Genomic DNA, 18575 nt, shown 5'->3' with positions numbered 1-18575 from the left:
TCTCAGTGGGTCTCTAATGTCTTGAGCCTGGTGCGGCACTCGGGAATCATCCCATTCCTGACATGGTCCCACATAGGCATCCTACAAGGAAAAGCCTGCCAGGATGATGTGAAGAAGGAGTACTGAGGGGCAGAGGGGTCTCAGAAGGCTCCATCATGGAAGTAGAGCAGTACCCTGACTAGTCAGGTACGGTTGGCTGATCTCTACCTTCAGGCTCCACTGTATGGGCTTCTCATTCATAGTATTGGCTGGGGTCCCTCTCCCCAGACAGACCAGAACCCCTTTGTGTGGCCAGGCATGGACGTCCAGGGGGCGGAGGTCACTCAAGGTCACTCAGAGCAGCAGCTGGTGCAGTCTGGGAGAAGTGTGTCGGTTCTACCAGGTCCATTTTGTACCTGCGTCCCCAGGCTGCAAGCAGGGCTAGAGGGTCAAAGTAGTGTATGGAACTTCAGGGAAGATATTCTGACGAGTTTCTGCCCCTGGCCAGAAGGCAGTCGAGACCAGGGAGGGAGCAGGGCGGGTGGTGCACACCTTTAATCCCAGCACTGGGGAGGCAGAGGCAGGCGGATCTCTGAGTTTGAGGCCAGCCTGGTCTACAAGAGCTAGTTCCAGGACAGCAAAGGCTCCACAGAGAAACCCTGTCTTCAAAAGAACAAATGGAATCTGTCATTCTCCATTTAGGGACTTGGGAAGGAGGTACCAGCAGCCCCCCAGCTTTAGCCTGGGTAGTACAACCCAGTCGTCCTGCTGCCCCTTCACACACCCCTCTACTTTCTGCAGGAGTCACCCCAAATCTTTAGAGGCCTACACTTTTCAGTATAAGCAGCCAGAGTCCCTCACCCACACCTCTGTGTACGCCTGCCTCCCACTAGAGCGGGTTCAGAAAGAGGAGACATGAGGGAAAAAAGTGTTTAATTTCTGCTAGTCCTTGCCGATTGCCACACCCACAGCAGTGCTCAGCAGGAAGGGAAGGAGACCTGGCAGTGTCACAGAGTGCCAAGAAGGCTGAGGAGCAGAAGAAAAGCCAGGAGCAAGGTTCTGGAAGCTGGAAGGGCCAGGGCCTTCCCGCTAAGGTGGTTCCAGATCCAGGACTGGTAGGAGGAGACCCGCAGAAAGATGGGTGGGGCCTCGTTCTTCTTGCAACCTGGGCCCCAGCTCATCATCCCCACCAGGTACCATGTGCCATCAGAAGAGCAGACCAAGGGCTCGCCAGTTAGCTCCTGTAAGGAGGGGGGAAGTTAAAAGGGTCAGGGAGGGGAAGCTACACCTGAGAGGGGGCATAACTCGAGGAGCCAGCCCGGGGTCTCTCCCACCAGACTCTTTCCAGATCCTCCCAGTCTGAACATAAGCGATGAGTGTTCCTGACCCGTTATTTTCTTCTCAAAGGACACTCCTCAGCTTCAGCTCCACGCCTCTCATTTCCATCCGATCCAGCCCAACACCCCTGCCCTCACCTGCCCTCTCCAGCCTCCCCCACTCCCTCTCCACCCCTGCTTGTCTCCCATCCTCCCTCCCTCCCCTCTCCACAGCCTTCAGCTCTGCCTCCTGCACCCCTCCACCCTGGCCCTCGGGATAAAGGAACAGGGGCAGAGGTCCTCACGTAGCAGAACTTCTCCCTGTCGCTGTCCGAGGCACAGATCATCTGAGAAGTGATGATCCGAACCAGAGAGGAGATTCTGGAGAACTTGTGGTAGAACTGCTCACACTTCCGGCTGTTCAAGATGGAGACTTCCTTCTCCTGAAGGGATTGGAACTGGGGCCACCTGCCTGTGGGACAGGTCCCCATTCAGGCTTAGCCACTGGCTGTGGCCCACAGCCACCAGCTCTGTCTCTTTTGCACAGTGGCCATAGAGATGTCTCCACGTTAGGGGTATTTTAAGGATGCCCCTATTCAGAGGTGCCGGAACAGACAGTCCACACCGATGGGCTCTGCGGGTCCTCTTCCAAGTGCCTGCCAGCACTCTCGGGACCAAAGCCTTTCTTTTCAAACCAGGCCCTAGAGCCACCTCCTCACTAAGCTTTCTCAGACCCTCTCCGTGGATACCCCACCCCACCCCCAGCCCTCAGCACCATCTTCCATCCCACCCAAAATGTGTCTGAGCTTCTGGGGGACAGGAGACTTCTGCTCATTCCCAGAGAGGTCACAGAACGGACTGTCTAGAGGGCAAATTGGATCCTCAAGCGTACAGAGATGGGCATCTCTCTTATGCATTGGTGGCTCCATGAAGGGTGCAGACATTCCTAGAACCCACCAGGAAAATGATCCCTCGACACAGCTGCATCTGTTCTGAGAAGCCTTTTGCAGCAGCGAAAACCCATTCCCATGTACTCTGCTTGCCAGTGCCCTAGGGTGCCAAGCTATTGTTCTAAGACCTCCTTGCTTTCAAGAAAGTTCTGTTTACATATCCTGGCTCTATTCTGAGACTTCAAGGCTATGATAAGTTCACTGACAAGACCCTCAAAGGGGGAGGAGACTTGAGAGATGAGAAACCAACAAAAGGTTCCTGGCTCATGGAGCTCCTTAAAGAAGGTACTCCAGAGATGTCCATCCATGGGGCACCCCAGCCATACCCAAGCCCTTCCTCCCACCATGCACCCTGGGCTGGAGGGTGGGGCTATGACTCACCATTCACCTTGGGAGATCCCCAGCCTGTCACAGTGCAGAGAGAATTGTCCTCTAATACATATTCCAGGCCAGGCAGGCAGATGGGCCACACATATTTGCTGTACTTGAGCCCCCACTGGAGTTTGAGGAGGCTGATGTCATTGGCCCGGCCGACCCAGGACCAGTACCGTTTGGCTTGGTAGTCGCTGTTTACGATTATCTGATGTACTGGGACATCGGTGCTGGTTTTGGTCGTCTGGTTAATCCATGGGCTCCCCACCCTCACCGTATACTTAACGTGCTGCCTATGGGAACAGGGAGGGGGTGGGAACAGAGGGGGTGTGCCTCCCATCAGCTCTAGGCTCCTGCCTCAGTCCCCAGTCCTGCCACAGACACCACTGTGGTCCTCCAAGCCAATCGAGGCAGGCCACCCTGGGCTTCATGGCCCCCGAGCCTATTCCTCAGGACAGAGGCCTGCACACATTGTGCAGTCCTCTTCATTTTGTGTAGGAGGGAAATGGAGATTCAAAGTAGTGCCGCGGCCTGCTCAGGGACGCACACTCAGGAAGTGGTACAGCTGGGATGTGGACTCCATTTCCGCTAGTCGAACTCTGGGGTTTTTCCCTGTGTGATGACCATGGCCTAGACCTCAAGCTACCTTCCCTGGGATACCTCTTGAAGTCACTATGTGGAACCTGTCTTCACTGGTCAGTCCCAAGGCAAACATCAGACGCTACTCTCGGGAGTTCCCAGGCCCCGGAACATGGGCACAGCCACCCTTTTATCTCCACACAATTTATATCTGTCTTCTTGTTCTAATCACTCTGAGAGGTTCTAAGTCAGGGCCTCTCTCAGAGAAAAACCAGAAACCGTTGATTGACAGGAGGCAAGTGGGAGGGACTGGGAGCAAAGAGGGTGGAATGAAAGGCCCTTACCTATGGATGACCTCACAGGACTGAAGGGTAGGTAAAGGGGCAAAGGGTAGGTACATGCCAAAAGCCAAGTCCCAGGAAGGCATCTGTGAGGCTCAACCTTCCCTTGCTCAGAGTGAGGATGAGACCAGGGCTGGCGTTGTGGGCTCCACACAAGACGCAACTGCTACTTGATGGGTCACTTGGAAGAGCGCCTGGGTCTCCAGCATTTTAGAGGCCTTTCCACCCACCCACCTGGGCCCCAACTCACTGCGTCAAGCAGTGGGCCACGGTAAGCACCCACTGGGAAGCAATAAGGGTGCCGGCACAGACGTGGGTGCCATTAGCCTGCACACTGACCATCCATGGCCACCGCCGAGTCATGGCTTCTGGGTCCCTGAGGGTCGGGTCTGGCTCATGGGAGGAGCCACAGACTGGGGGAAGAAAAGAGCCATAAGCCCACCTGGCCACGCCTTTTGGCTCTGTCCCCGTCCTCCCCCCCTCCAGCCTCTCCAGCCACTCACCTGAAGCTACCCACCCTTCTCTGCCTGTCACTATGGAACCATAGCATCCACCCAGGGACATGTCCAGCTTTAGAGAAGCCTCGACACTATGCAGATACCTATCTCCTTGTTCCTACAGCTCGGGCTGCAGATTGGTCCCCCTCCTTGAGCCAGTGTGGACCCTGCCCCTTCTCTGGGAGTCCCCTCTTGGGGTTCATGGAGATAGAGATAGATGACCAAACAGTAAGACAGACTGTATGAGGGAGCAGGGGCATCCCAAAGGGGAGAGCAAATTGGCACAAGTCACAGAAGCTTGTTCTCTTTGGGACTAGGGAGGATTCAGCCCTAAGCTATATCACACGCCCAGCTAACAAAAGCTAAGTGTCTGAACACCAAATGCTGGTGTGGATTCTAGGCCGTGAGGCACCTCCTGAAGACGGGAGTGTCAACTGCTGAGGGCACTTCGGGAAGAATTTTGAAATTGAAGATGGGGTTTAGAGAGATGGCTCAGCTGTTAAGGGCACTGGCTGTGCCAGCGGGTGGTGGCGCATGCCTTGAATCCCAGCACTCGGAGGCGGAGGATCTCTGTGAGTTTGAGGCCAGACTGGTCTACAGAGTGTGTTCCAAGATAGCCAAAGCTACAGACACTGTTTCTAAAAATCCGAAAGAAAAAAAAAGCACAGAAGATAGAAATTGGGTTCCCAGCATGCACATGTGGCCCACAACCATCTGTAGCTCCGGTGTGTGTGTGTGTGTGTGTGTCTGTGTGTGTGCGTGTGTGTGGTGGGGGAAAGAAGGTCTGGTGTTCTCTTCTGGCCTCCAGAGGCATCAGGCACACAAACAGTGCACAAACATACATGCAGGCAAAACACTACATGCATAAAAATAAAACAAAGGAAATTGAAGATGCCCAAATTTGGCTTCCACTCAAATGTTTTCTAAATAAATTGGTGGATTGTGAAACCAAATAAATGGGCTACAGCCAGCATATTTATATATTTGTTTATATATTTATTTATTCACTTGTAGTGCTGGGAATGTAATTCAGGGCCTGGTAGATGGTATTCCTGTGTTGTACGTTATCTACATGCTTGTGTGGATGGGTGGAGACATACATTCGTGTGAGCATGTGGAGGCCAGAGGAGGAGTCCGAGTGCCCTCATCACTCTCTACGTTATTCTCTCGCTGAACCCGAAGCTAACTTTGCAGCCTCCTCAGGCAGGGACTGGGGTCCCAACACTCTCCTGGGGTTGCAGGAGCAGGGGACCATACCCACCCAGCTGTTTACGTAGGTTACGCGGTTTTAATTCAGGTTCTCGCGTGTGCTCACAGAGTAAGAGCTCTCAGCCCCTGAGTTATCTCCGCCCGCGAGAGCATCTTCAAACGATACTCAAACAACAGGCTGTCAGCACATACCACACTCCGTACCTTGATATCCCCGGCTAGACTTTTTGAATTGAATCCCAGGTTAGTAACCATTTCCTCCACGGGGCTTAGCTGCAGCTCCCTGCTTTGGTGAAAGCATGCTGGAGCACTGGTTAGGGTTAGTGGTCAGGCTGACAGGGCATGGAGCCACCGGAAGAAAAAGCCTGCACTCATGAACTATCTAAATCAGATCGGCCTGTGAGCAGTTCAGTGTGGGGCTGTCGATTACTAACTGATGATACAGTACAGCCGTGCACGCGCACGTGCGTGCGTGCGTGCGTGCGTGTGTGTGTGTGTGTGTGTGTGTGTGTGTGTGTGTGTGTGCGTGTGTGTGTAGCAGCATCATCCCCAGGCAGGGGCTGCTGGGCTACATAAGAAATCTAGCTAAGCATGATTCTATGAGAGAGAGAGCCAGAAAGCAGCCTTCCTTCATGGTTTCTGCTTCAGGTTCTGGCCCGGGCTTTCCTCAGTGAAGAACTATGACCTGGAAGTATAAGCAAAATAAAGTTCCTGCCTGCCCCTTCAAGCTGCTTTATCACAGCAAGGAAATTAAAATACCAGGTGGGCCTTGCAGACCCCACAAGAAGTCTCACGCGGCCTTCTTGGAGTTGTGTTGTGGGCTCTGGGCTGGGAACCGAGACGGGGAGACCAGGTCTAAGGAAGGCCTGCGGCTGCCAGAGAGGCATCTGGCTAGTGGCTTACTCTGGGCACCACCACCACCACCTCAACTCACCAGTCTTCTCACCTACTTTAACTTTCCTTGTCCCCTACTTACCTCACCCTGATGGAAGCACAGGGACCCGAAGGCAGGACCAGGCCTGGCCCAACCTTCTGTGCTCAGTAAACATTTGCACAGAACTTTCCCTTCCTTCTACTCTCCTCTGGGCCCTTGATCCCTTGACCCTTCAACCTCCGAGATCCCAAAGCCGAACTCACAGAGGTTGCTGGGTTTGGTCCCCTGAACGATCCCGGCCATCCCTCTGGTCGCCGACTGTGTCGCCGCAGCCGGCTGTGTCGTTGGAACAGTGGTCGCTGAAGCGTCGACTTGCCGGGGAAGGCGAAGCCCGCCTGAGGGACAGGTGGCTCCGGGCCCACAGGAGACTCCAGGGCCGCTCGGGACTGAGGTGGACAGCACCCCGGGGGATGATGCCCCTGCGGCCAAGCAGCCTGCGGCAGGTCACAGCGGGTCAGAGGCGGCCCGGGGTGTGCGCGCGCTGGGGAGGGCGCCGGCAGCGGAGGGGGCTCACCTGCGGGGCGCCGAGGCAGGAGCAGCAGCAGCAGCAGCAACAGCAGAAGAAGGGCACGGGTGCGGGTGCGGGTGCGAGAGGCCCCGGGCCCATGGGGACCCCGAGGACCCTGCCCACGGGCCCCAGCCCAGCACCAGGGCTCCATTGCGCCGCTAGGTTCCTCCACAATGGCGCCCCCCATCGGGCGCTGCGGTGCCCAGCCTGTGTGGCGCCCCCTGGGCGCCATTCGTTAAAGCGCTCCTGCCGAATGGCGCGCAAGCTGAGCGTGACTCCGGGCTGGTGTCTTGCCTCAAACTTGTGGGCCCTTTTCTCTGGGTGACTTTGCTTCACCTCAGCTAGTTCCTAAGCGTCCATGTTATCTCCACCACCGTCTACAGTTACCAGGCGGTGTTGGTGCATGCTTTTAATACCAGCACTCGGGAGGCAGAGGCAGGCGGATCTCTGTGAGTTTGAGGCCAGCCTGGTCTACAGAGCTAGTTCCAGGACAGCCAGGGCTGTTATACAGAGAGACCCTGTTTCAAACCCCAAAAACAAACAAACCAAAATAACAAAAAACTACAGTTAAGATCGTGCACTGCTCTTGTAAAGGAGTTCTTTGAGTCCCTATAGCCATACGGGGAGGCCCACAACCACTTGTAACTCCAACCAACTTGTGTCACCAGGGGAAATGTGACACTCTCACCTCCACAGGCACCTACACTCACGTGCACATACATACACATGAAAGGGTTTTTTGTTGTTGTTGTTTTGTTTTGTTTTTTTTTTTTCTTTTTAAAAAAGAGGAACCTACAGGGGAAAGCTCCCAAGATCATACAACACACCTATCACAGACACGAAGTAAGGCTATCAGAGAACACTCAGCTTGAGAAACAGTCAGGTTTTATGAGGAGAGCGTTCTAAAGGGCTTTGGCCAAAGTCAGGAATGTGGTAACTTCAGACGGCTCAAAAGGTTCAAGAGCATCTTCATTGAACAACTGGGGAACAAACCCACAGTGGGTCTAGGACCCTTCCCCAAAGTCCCTCTGTCCCGAAGTCCTATTCAGCCTCTAGTGTCCACTTCTGAGGGCCCAGTAGAGAGGAGGGAAAGGTACCCTCTGGGAATGACTGTTGCAGAAACACGGCTCACAAGAGCCACAGGGAGCCCAAGGAAACCAGCAGAATGTAGCCAGTGAGAATGAATGGGCTCAAGAAGGAAGGGACAGCCATACTGGCAAACCTCATGTCGCCGATATGTCTCTTGATCCATTGGGTGAAGTGGGAGGTGCTGGTGTAGATGCTCGGGAATTGGCGACGACCACAGCCAAAGTTCCAGCTCACCACCCCCATCTGGACCCAGGTCTTGTTCATCTGGCAAACCAGGGAGCTGCCAGATGTGTCCTGCAGCGGGAGAGGGAGGGAGGCTTGAAGTAGCAGCAATATTTGCTAGCTTAGTCCTTTGTTTTCCCCAAGAATGAGACCTGCCTATGAACCTGTTCTGTAACATATAAATTTTGTGCTAAGGTTCAAGCTTGCAACCACGGTGGCCTCTTCATTGTTCTACTAGCTCTCTGACTGGTAAGCCCTCCTGAAGACCCGCTGGGCCTCCAAGGTACAATTGTTCATCTTTCCTACAGTCTTGCTTACAAGTGGCAATCTTAAAAGCACTAGCCAGTCCCCCTGCTTGTGTGCAAAGACATGTGAATGCAGAAAAGGAACATTTACAGTGTCGTACATCAAAAGGTGACATCAGGTTTCTTACGATTTAAAAAAATCTTTTTATGGAATTACATTGCCTCCCAGTGATAGAATATTCACTTAGGATGCATGGGACCTTGGACTCTATCTCCAAATAAGAAAAAAAAAGGCCTATCTATATTCCTCAGTAACATTTGAAACTTTATGAACCAGGAAGAAAAAGTTCTGCCTAAGGACAAGAGCAGAGGCCTCCACTAGTGCACAGAAATGCTGTTGCTGGCCAGGTATGGTGCACGCCTTTAATCCCAGCACTCGGGAGGCAGAGGCAGATGGAGCTCTGTGAGTTCGAGGCCAGCCTGGTCTACAGAGTGAGTTCCAGGACAGCCAAGGCTACACAGAGAAACCCTGTCTCAAAAAACCATTTAAAAATTCTGTTGCTCACAGAGGAACGACCTTAAACAATATACAAAGTCAGTTCACATATGAAAAACAAGATACCTAACCGGACCTTCTTGCTGAAAAAAACTAGGAATGTGGTTTTGGCTTTTTAAAAAAAGCATTTTCAAACTTTCTTTTTCATTTTCATGCATGTGTGCATGTATGCTGTACATGTTTACATGTGTGGAATGTGCATGTGCACATGGGTACAAGCGTTCATGTGGAAGCCCAAGCCTGAGCCTGGAAGCATCTGCCATCATTTCCCCATTTCATTTCAGCAGTCTCTCAGTCAAACCCAGTGCTCCTCCCACCCCGTATTGCCAGTCTTATGAGTCAGTTTGCTCTAGAGATCCCATGCCCCACTATCTGAGGCTGGAATTATACGCAGGCTGCCACACCAACTCAGCATTTACAGGTTCCAGGATTTGAACCCTGGTCCTCACAGTTATGTAGCAAGTACTTTAACCTCTGAGCCATTGCCCTATTTAAAAAAAAAAAAACAGCATTTAAATTGCATGTATAAGAGTACAGGAGAGTACTCTTGAAGCCCCAAACGTGAATGGGGAGTGGGAATCCAGAAAGTCAGGAGAGCCCAGGGGCTAGCTTTTGGTTCAAAGCCTATATCAAGTCCCGTAAAAGCAAGTTTCAAGTTCACAGCCTTGTTCACAGAGACCAAAGTACAACTTAGAGCCTTCCTTGCCATCATCCAGAGGAGCTATATGGACTTTTCAGAGAAAGAAGAGAAAATTGGAAGCATCAATGTGGGGGCAGATTTGACCAAGCAGACAAATAGATTCCAAGGCTTACCACCATAGAAACAGGGTATGTACTGCCGTATAGGAAAGGCAGCCAAGGGCACAGCTGGGAGCCCGTAGCCTGATGAATGCATGGGAGGGGGACTTGGTGCTTGCTACTGTGGGTGAAGAAACTGGCTCTGGGGACAGAGGAGAATGAAGCTGAATCACAGCACAAACTCCAGAGCAAAACTCTAAACATAAAAAGCAAAAAAGATAAAGCTAAGTAAAGACATACAGAGCCATATATTTAAGTCTTGAAATAAAACACATTTTTAAAAGAGATTTTAATAGGCTGGAGAGATGATTCCTAGGTTATAAGCATGTACTGCTCTTCCAGAGGATCCAAGTTTTCCCAGAACCCATATTGGGGGCTCACAACTGCCTGTAACTCTAGTTCGCAGGGCTCGACATCTCTGGCCTCCATGGGAACCTAGAGTCATATGGACAAACCCACACACAGACAACCACACACATAACTGAAAATAAAAATGAAATCTTTTTCAAAAAGAATCTTCATAATCCTGCAATCCTGAAGAGGAATATGTTCACACTGATGACATCTAAATAGAGACCATTCAGGAAGTAAAGGACACCAAATACTGTTGAAGATAGATTAGAAATTAAAACGGGACATTTGGGGATAGGAACGTAGCTCAACTGGGAGAATGCACAAGGACCTGGGTCTGATCTCCATCATCACATGAACATGGTAGCCTTCTTATAATCCCAGCCCTCAGAATCATGAAGAGGAGAAGTTCAATGTCATCCTCAAATACATAGAGTTCAAGGCTAGTCTGGGCCACATGGATCCCTTCTCCAACAGACATAAACCACCACGTCCCGAGAAGAATACAGGATGCTCTGATTATGTAGGACAATATTGTTTCTATAGATTAAACTGTATTAAGATCACTAAATATTCTCTAAAGACACAAACATCTTTAAGGACATGCATTAAACAGAAGGGAGCAGACAGATGCCCATAACAGGAAAAACAAAGGAGAAAATCAAGCCTTAGCTATTTTATATTATAGTACAGGAGTCCTTGCTAGAGGTCTAGAGGAAAAAAGAGCATGTGCAGAGAGACACTAGAAGACAAGCAGACAGACATCTATTATATGTGGATACTTCCTTTTCATATCAAAATATTTTTGATATATATTTAAATAAGTATATATACTTATATAATAAGTATAATGTAAATATATACTTCAATGGAAAAACAAAAGTTAACCTTAAAATATGTTACAATGGAAACAAAATTTAAATCTATAATAAGACATAGAAGCACAGAATGCCACATATTGCAAAACCCATAAGATGTGGCCTAAATGTTGCAAATTTTACTTAGGGACTGCAAGAAGTTTTAGCATCAAACAGAAGAAGGAAAATAAATTGTTCATTAACACTGACAATTATTTGTCCATGAATGTTAGGCTCAAAACACTTGAAAAGGATAGTAAGGACAATTGATGTATTAGAAAGCAAAGAATTCATTAAATTGGGAAATGAAGCTGGTGGTGGGGATGATACACACAATTGCCCTGAGCTTTGAGTAAGAATAGAGAAGAGAATCTATACCCAGAATATGTTTTCACCCAGAACCTTAAGACTCTTTATGACTTCTATTTTGTGGATTTAAATCTGGTTGAGGTGAAAGACTTCTAAGAAAGTGCAAATGATTTAGATTAATTTTAAAAAGGACAGAGGGTCAGTGAGGTGGAAGCACTCACAGCCAAGCCTGAGGACCTGAGTTCAATCCCCGGGGAGGGAACCAACTCCCACAGCTGCTCTCTGTGCACCATAGCATCCACACGCCCCACCGCACACAAAAAATAAATAAATGTAATTAAAATATTAAGATTTCAGAGTGATAGGAAATTGACTAACCCAATAACCATGTGTGAAACAACTTAAAACAGTGTCTAAGAACAATCCCGCAACAGAAAACATGTCTGTTTGTCCTGGAAACGCCAAACCAACCTTCAAGAAGGAGGTAATTTCTGATACTTCAAATGTTCCAAACATGAACACATTATTTCCCAGTGAAGTATATGTAGTTCTCATGCTAGAATTTAACAAAGAGAGTGACTTATTCTAAACACTTAAAAAAAAAAAAAAAGGAGAGCTTAGCCAGGCAGTGGTGGCGCATGCCTTAAATCCTAGCTCTTGGAGGCAGAGGCAGGTGGATCTCTGTGAGTTTGAGGCCAGCCTGGTCTATAAGAGCTAGTTCCCGGACAGTTAGGATTGTTTCACAGAGAAAGCCTGTCTCAACCACCCCCCAAAGAGAGAGATAGTTATTTTATTTTATGTATATGTGTATTTTACTTGCATGTTTGTCTGTGCACTGTATGTGTTCCTGGCGCCCTTGGAGATCAGAAGTGGGTGCCAGACTCCCTAGAACTGGAGTTATGGACGGTTGTCAGCCACCATGTGGGTGCTGTAAACAAACCGTGGTTCTCTGTTAGCACCAGTGTTCTTACCCATTGAGCCATTCTTGAAACTTCTTAAACTGAAGCCTGGCCTCACTGGGGTTAAAAAGGTTCATGGTTTAATCTATGTGACAATTGCTTGTTCCCCGAGATCGGAACCTTTCCTGGACCTGACTGCAACCTAGAACCCAGCAATGTTTGTTGGATGTAAGAAAATTAAACCCAACTAGCTGTTTTTCTAGAATGTCGAGAAATCTAGATAATGTTTTCAGGTACAAAAGCAGGTTTTAAAGGCAGAGCCTACGCTGTCACTTCGCTTAGACTTGTGGGTAAACTTCCCATTGTCCTTTGATGCAGTTGTAATGCACTCATTTCTCTTCGCAGACGTCCTGTCAGGCATCACAACTACTTTTTAACTTACATGATTTTAGGCTTATAAACCTTTGGGTCAAGAGATACTTGTCTTTTTTCTTGTAAACAAATGTGTTTCACATAAGGAACCCTGTTGTCTCTCAGAGGAGTTTTGTCTTTTAAATTCATCAGAATCGGGACTTCAAGAGGAAAATTAAAACATATTCTCAAGAAGATATGAATCTGGGGGATGGGAAGATTGCTCAGCGGTTAAGAGCATTAGTCACTGTTTCAGAGGACCCAGGTTCAGTTCCCAGTGCCCATCTAGAGGCTCACAGTCATCTACAACAGCACTTCCAGGGGATCCAGTGCCTTTTCTGGCCTTTACAAACACCAGGTATGCATATAGTCCACAGACATATATGCGGGTGAAACACCTATATACATAATACAAATAAAATATTTTAAATAAAAAATAAAGTATGCATTTCATAAACAATATTGACTAGAAGAAGCAACTGGCTGAAGCTTACAGAATGCTAGCATTTCTGCAAAACTGTCTGCCAGTGCCTGACCCAGATCTGCAGGCCTGTGGCTGATATTCAGGAGCATTAAAATGGCTTATAGAATTGGGCGTGGTGGCTTTAATCCCTCTACTCCAGCATGCAAAGGCAGGTAGATCTCTGTAAGCTTAAAGTGAGTCTGGTCTAAATGGTGAGTTCCAGGCCAGCTAGGGCCACTTAGTGGGATCCTCTCTAAAGAATAAAAATAAAAAATAAACACAAAGAACTGTCTATAGCAGGGACAAAAGCCAACTCACCCCTGCACTGTTTTGAATGAGAATGACCCCCAAAGGCTCACGTTTGAATACTCCCTTTGGAAGGATTAGGAGGTGTGGCCTTGGAGGAAGTGTGTTACAGGGGTGGGCACTTAGGCTTCGAAAGCCTCCCACCATCCTCAGTGTGTGTTCTGCTCCTCTTTGTGATTCTGGATGGGAACCCTCAGCTGCGGCTTCAGAGACCGACCTGCCTGCCTACTGCCACTCCCTGCAGGGATAGTGATGGACTACAATCTTCCTAGAACCACAAACCCCAAATGAACTCCTTTTTCTGTAAGTTGCCCCATCATGGTGCTGTATCACAGTCATAGCTAACTAACTAATACATCTTTTTTTTCCATACCGGAAAATGGAAACTCAGACTTTTGTACTGGGCCTCTGATGGTCACATGTAAAGGTCACATGACCCCATACTGCCTGCCCCCCACTCCATCTGCACATTATTCCACACCTGACAAGTGTCCAGGCCCCATTCCGAACTTGTACACAGCATGTCGTTTTCAATGAACTTCTTTTGGTTCTTCTGCAGGAGGAACTGGTACCGGTGATTGCAGATTTCGTTGTTCACAATCCTGGCAGCCAAACCCTGGACATGGTAGGGGGTGTTCGGGGCCCCTGCAGAGAGAAAGATCTGGGCATGACCTCAACTTCGGAACCTAGTTCCAACTCAGGGTCATTCACATCTGTGCATGGGAGAGGCAGGGACATGTCCAGAGGTGTTTGTTCATAAAAGCTACAGTTCGTTGCCTGGCTTTCAAAAATGTCCCCACTCGTTAAGAAAATTAAGCCAAGAACTGAGGGTGGCACACATCTTTAATCCCAGCACTTGGAAGGCAGGTGGATCTCTGAGTTTGAGGCCAGCCTGGTCTATAGATCCAGGACAGCCAGGGCTATGTAAAAAAAAAATCCTTCCTCAAACAAACAAACAAAAACAAACAACAACAAAAACATAAAACAAAAACTAAGTGAAAGTCTCCCAGGGGTGTGGAATGAAAGCCAGGTATGAGTGAGAACAAGGAGATATTTCCCAACCACTCAAGAATAAGTTCCTTCTTATTCTGTGGGAATAAGCCTTGACACACTGCTCCTGGGAAAGGGGGCAAGACCCTAGAGCCTAGATGTAGCAGCTGCTGCCTTCTGAAAGGTTGGCGGGACTCCAGACGGCACCCACAGGGCTGCCTCTCTGAGCATTAGGGGTGCACATTGACTAGAAAGGCCACCTCAGTGTAATGTATCAGAACATATCGCGGTCAAAGCCCTCAGTGTACCTGCAGACAGAGATCCCTATGAATCGCCAAAGGTTTAATTTCCTGCTATGCTGGAGGCTGAGGATTTGGTGTAAGACCTAACTTAACTTTGGGGGTTGGTGAGATGACTTAGCAAGTACATCGAGCCTGATGACCTTGGCTTGATTCCCCAAAACCCACAGGATAGATAAAGGTTGTCCTCTGACCTTCAGGTATGCGCTATGGCACTTGAACTCTCACACACATACACATAAATAAGTAAACAAACAAAAAATTAAATGATTTTAACGTTGGAAAGCAAGGTTCTCCCAGGCCTCTTGTTTCTCTGCTTGAGCACTGTGTATCTCTTTGGGTATATGAATGTGCTCAGGAAAGGACTACACAGAGTAGAGGAAGAAGGGAGTGGGTGACCCCAGGACAGTGTCCTGCAGGGTCAGGTGTCCCAAGACCCTTGCTCTATTGTACTCACCTTTAGTGTTTTCTTTTCCCCACCCGACGACCCAACACATGGTGCCTATGGTTGGCCTGAAATTGATATTGGGGAGGCAGATTGGCTGGACGAGGGGGGACCAGGGGACAGGGTACTTGAGCTTCAGGATGGCAATGTCGTTAGACATGTGATTGTTGAACTTCTCGTGAATCACAATGTTAGTGAGCAGGAGCTCCGAGCTGTTGTCCGGGAGGTTCTGGACGCCAACCTTCACGGTGTAGTTAGCCGGGTCTTTGGATCTGCAGGCCCAGAGAAGAAGCAGCTCACCAGCAGTAAGGCCATGAATGGCTAGAGAGATAGGATTCTGAGTCCAAGGATACCCAGGCTCATGTCCACTAGTCCCAGAGCCCCAGGCCTGAAAGCAAAGACCCCAGACCAAGATGCTGACCTTTGCAGGCAGTGTGCAGCTGTGAGGACCCAGTTGTGGTGGATGAGGGAGCCGCTGCAGACGTACAGCCCCAGGAACAGAATGCTTACTTGCCATGGCCACCTGCCCACCTCCACCAGCTTCCCGTTTACCACCTTGCAGGATATGTTGGTCTGACCACAGGACCAGAACCAGGGCCCTGAAGAAAGAGGTGGAGAGAGGGATGCAAGGGTCATCCTCGCCCTGCAGGCCAAGGCAGACGGTCAAGGCGTCTCTCAGCCGTAACCCAAGCAGCCCCTGCCATCTGTACAAGTCAGGGCCTGAAGCTACTGCCTCAAAAATGGGCAACCACAAACCCAGAGGCACTAGGTGGTCCCCATTATAGAGGAAGTCCCTGATAACGGAGGTCAGACAACTTGTCTGACCAATGCTGTGAGCCACCACCCTATGCCTCATCCCTGCCCATAGTTTGCCCATATGGCTTGGGGAGGAAGAGAGAACCTAGAGGGGTGAGATAGTTAGCTAAGGGCAAGGAAGGGGCCTAGTGTTCAAGATTCCTGTTGGTTGTCTCTAAAAATACATGGACAGTGATGTTTTATTGTCCAACTACAGCCACGTGCTGGGATTAAAGGTGTGTGTCGTCATACCTGGCTCTCGGGTATTTTCTTATAACACAAAGCTGAAGCACAGACCACGTGTGATGTTTGAGTTAATTCACACCGTGTGTCCCTGGCTCCCGCTACTGTCCACTATAGATGGCCTGTTTCCTTGCTTAGATTCCCGTGGGTGGAATGGTCTTCCTCTCAGCCACCTGCACTCCACAGGATCCTCTCTCAGCTACCTGCCCACCCTCTGCAGGGATCCTCAAGCACTGAACTACCCCCAAGTCTCCACAGAGTCTTACTTCCTCTTTGCTCAGTTTATCTCTTCATCCCTTCCCCATGCCTGTCTCCTGTTTCCCTTATCCCTGCCCCTGGGCCAGAGAGCTGCATCTGGACTTTCTAATAGACCATGGTGAGTTCATGGTCATCTTCTGTTGCTGCTGTTGTTTCTTCTTTACAGCTACTGTGGTGGTTTTAAGGAGAATGGCCCCCGTAGTCTCATAAACTTAAATACTTTTCCAAGTTGGTACTTTTTGAGAAGGATTAGGAGGTGTGACCTGTTGACAAAAGTGTGTCACTGGGGGCGAGCTTTGAGGGTTCAGAATCCCACACCAGGCCCAGTCTCTGCCTGCAAGTCAAGGGTCAGATGTGAGCTCTCAGCTACTGCTCCAGCACCGTGCCTGTCTGTGGCCACGCTTCCCACCATACTGATAAGAAACTAACCCTCAGAAACTAAGCAAGCCCCCAATTACATGCTCCCTTTGATAAGTTGCCTTGGTCATGTGTTCCATCACAGCGACAGAACAGTAACTAAGGCCTTTTCACTTCTATCCCTGTCTGTCCCAGTCAAGACTGTTCAATGCTGGTAGACAGGAGAGGGCTTAAGAAGTGTGCCCTTTCATTCCCCATAAAGCTGCAACCACAGAGAGAGCCAAGACTCCCCAAAAGAGCTCTGCCATGCCCACAGTGACAACTCTGGGGGCAAGGTGGACCCTCTCTCCAGGGTTCACCACCTTCTGTAAGATTCTTGGGTCTCAAAGAACAGCTCTTTCCAGATCTTGTGCCCTGGACTGCACTGATCCTTCCCTTCCTCTTAACCTTGTACAGGACTCGTGGGATTCAGCCTGAGGATGCCAACACCAGGTCCCAGCACCACGGAGGGAGCCTGGGGGGTTGTTTCCACATTTCATCATCATTTTTATCTCTGTGTGCATGTCTGTGTATGGATATGTGTTTATGAATCCTCGGGAGCTAGAGTTGCAGGCAGTCGTGAGCTGCCGCAGATGGGGGCGCTGGGAATCAAACTCGAGTCCTCTGGAAGAACAGCACACCCTCTTAACCCCTGAGTCACCTCTCTAGCTGTGATGGCTTATTAATAGGTGCAGTGTGCTGCAGATCAGCCTTGCCCCAGGCACAATGATGCCCTTCTGTATGTAGCAGACACTTGGGGATTCAGACAGAGTCCACTGCAGACCTTGGTACCTTCCTTGAACTTCTAGACGCTGGGCACCATCACTTACAAACAGGATCCCGCTACTCTCTTCCGTGTTCCTAGATGGCCACCAGTTATAATGACTCTGAGGACTCCATTCCTGTAAGATCATAGCCGCCTCCCGCCTCCTCACCAGAGGCACAGTAGTTAGCACCCATGCTGTGTCTAAGGCTCTCATACCCTAACACCCCCAGAACATCACTAATACTTGACAGGAGTACAGTGAAGTTCAGGCCAGAAGACCGCCCACTTCCTCATTCAGTCGCTCACTCAGCAATGCACTGGTCCAGGAAAAAGCGTGTCCCACAGTGATGGAAGAAGGCAGGACCCAAGTTGGGGGATATAGTCCCCGTTTCCAGTTATCAACGTACAGCCAGCAGGCGACTTGAGGTAGGGCTCCCATCACAAAAAACCATCTTTCTCAGGAAAAGCCTGGACATTCTCTGCCACCCGGATATTCTCAGGCCCAAAGCATCTATTGAGAACTGTTTTTGAGTTCTGGTTCTAACACTCACAAACTGTTAAAGCTGGACCCAGGCTTCCTGTGTGAAACAGAGACCCCTGTAGACTGTCTCACCAGGGGACACTGAGCAGTCACTGTCACAAGTCCTGAGACTCCCAGACAAGCTCGTCCCTCCACGGATGTCAGTTTGTTTTCCATTTTTGTTCCTTCATCTGTTGTGGTAATCTAGCAAACAAGCTGGCTCCATACTGAATGAGTCATATGGGTCCCAAAAGATCACAGCCCATGGCCATTCCAACAGTTGACTTCCCAGTTCTGACAGGCGGAGGCCCTGCAGCCTGATGTAGACACCAGGCTGTCAGATCCCTCCGTCCTTCCGTTCCCTCCATCCAGGCCTTACCTTCCACATAGGACAGATTCTCAAATCTGACAGAAGAAAGAGGATGTGGGAGAAGACCATGAGGATCCACTGATCCACACGCCATGGCAAGGAGAAGCCCAGCTCTTATCGTTCCTTAGAACGAGACAGAGTGTCTCCATGGTGCAAGGATTCTAGAATTCAGTTGTTTCTGCCTCGGCTTTGGGGCTCACCCTGCTGAAGCAGCCTCAGGAGCTTGCCACAGCCATGAAGGGAGGCGATCAGAAACGTCCCTAGAACAGTGATTCTGGGGCTCTGCGCTGAGCCTGCAATCA

General features: G+C 49.7%; 2 protein-coding genes across 2 annotated transcripts; both read right to left on the bottom strand.

Moving 5' to 3' along the window:
* Positions 1-986: 986 nt before the first annotated feature.
* LOC126499780 (probable threonine protease PRSS50) lies at positions 987-6836 on the bottom strand. The gene is made up of 6 exons (XM_050139121.1): positions 6692-6836; positions 6409-6611; positions 3788-3996; positions 2627-2910; positions 1601-1767; positions 987-1220 (listed from the first exon to the last, which is right to left on the bottom strand). Exons 1-6 carry the CDS (start codon positions 6834-6836, stop codon positions 987-989), a joined length of 1242 nt encoding a protein of 413 aa, XP_049995078.1.
* A 977-nt stretch (positions 6837-7813) lies between these two features.
* On the bottom strand, positions 7814-18367 carry LOC126499775 (serine protease 46). The gene is made up of 5 exons (XM_050139113.1): positions 18283-18367; positions 15347-15524; positions 14938-15197; positions 13673-13836; positions 7814-8068 (listed from the first exon to the last, which is right to left on the bottom strand). Exons 1-5 carry the CDS (start codon positions 18365-18367, stop codon positions 7814-7816), a joined length of 942 nt encoding a protein of 313 aa, XP_049995070.1.
* Between the last annotated feature and the right edge of the window lie 208 nt (positions 18368-18575).

The sequence above is a fragment of the Alexandromys fortis genome, unplaced genomic scaffold, assembly GCF_014885135.2.
Source record: "Alexandromys fortis isolate MF-2015 unplaced genomic scaffold, M_Fortis_MF-2015_v1.1 scaffold_36, whole genome shotgun sequence".
In the NCBI taxonomy this organism is placed as follows: Eukaryota; Metazoa; Chordata; class Mammalia; order Rodentia; family Cricetidae; genus Alexandromys; species Alexandromys fortis.
The sequence above is the reverse complement of the archived record's forward strand: the minus strand, read 5'-3'. Positions and strand labels throughout refer to the sequence as shown.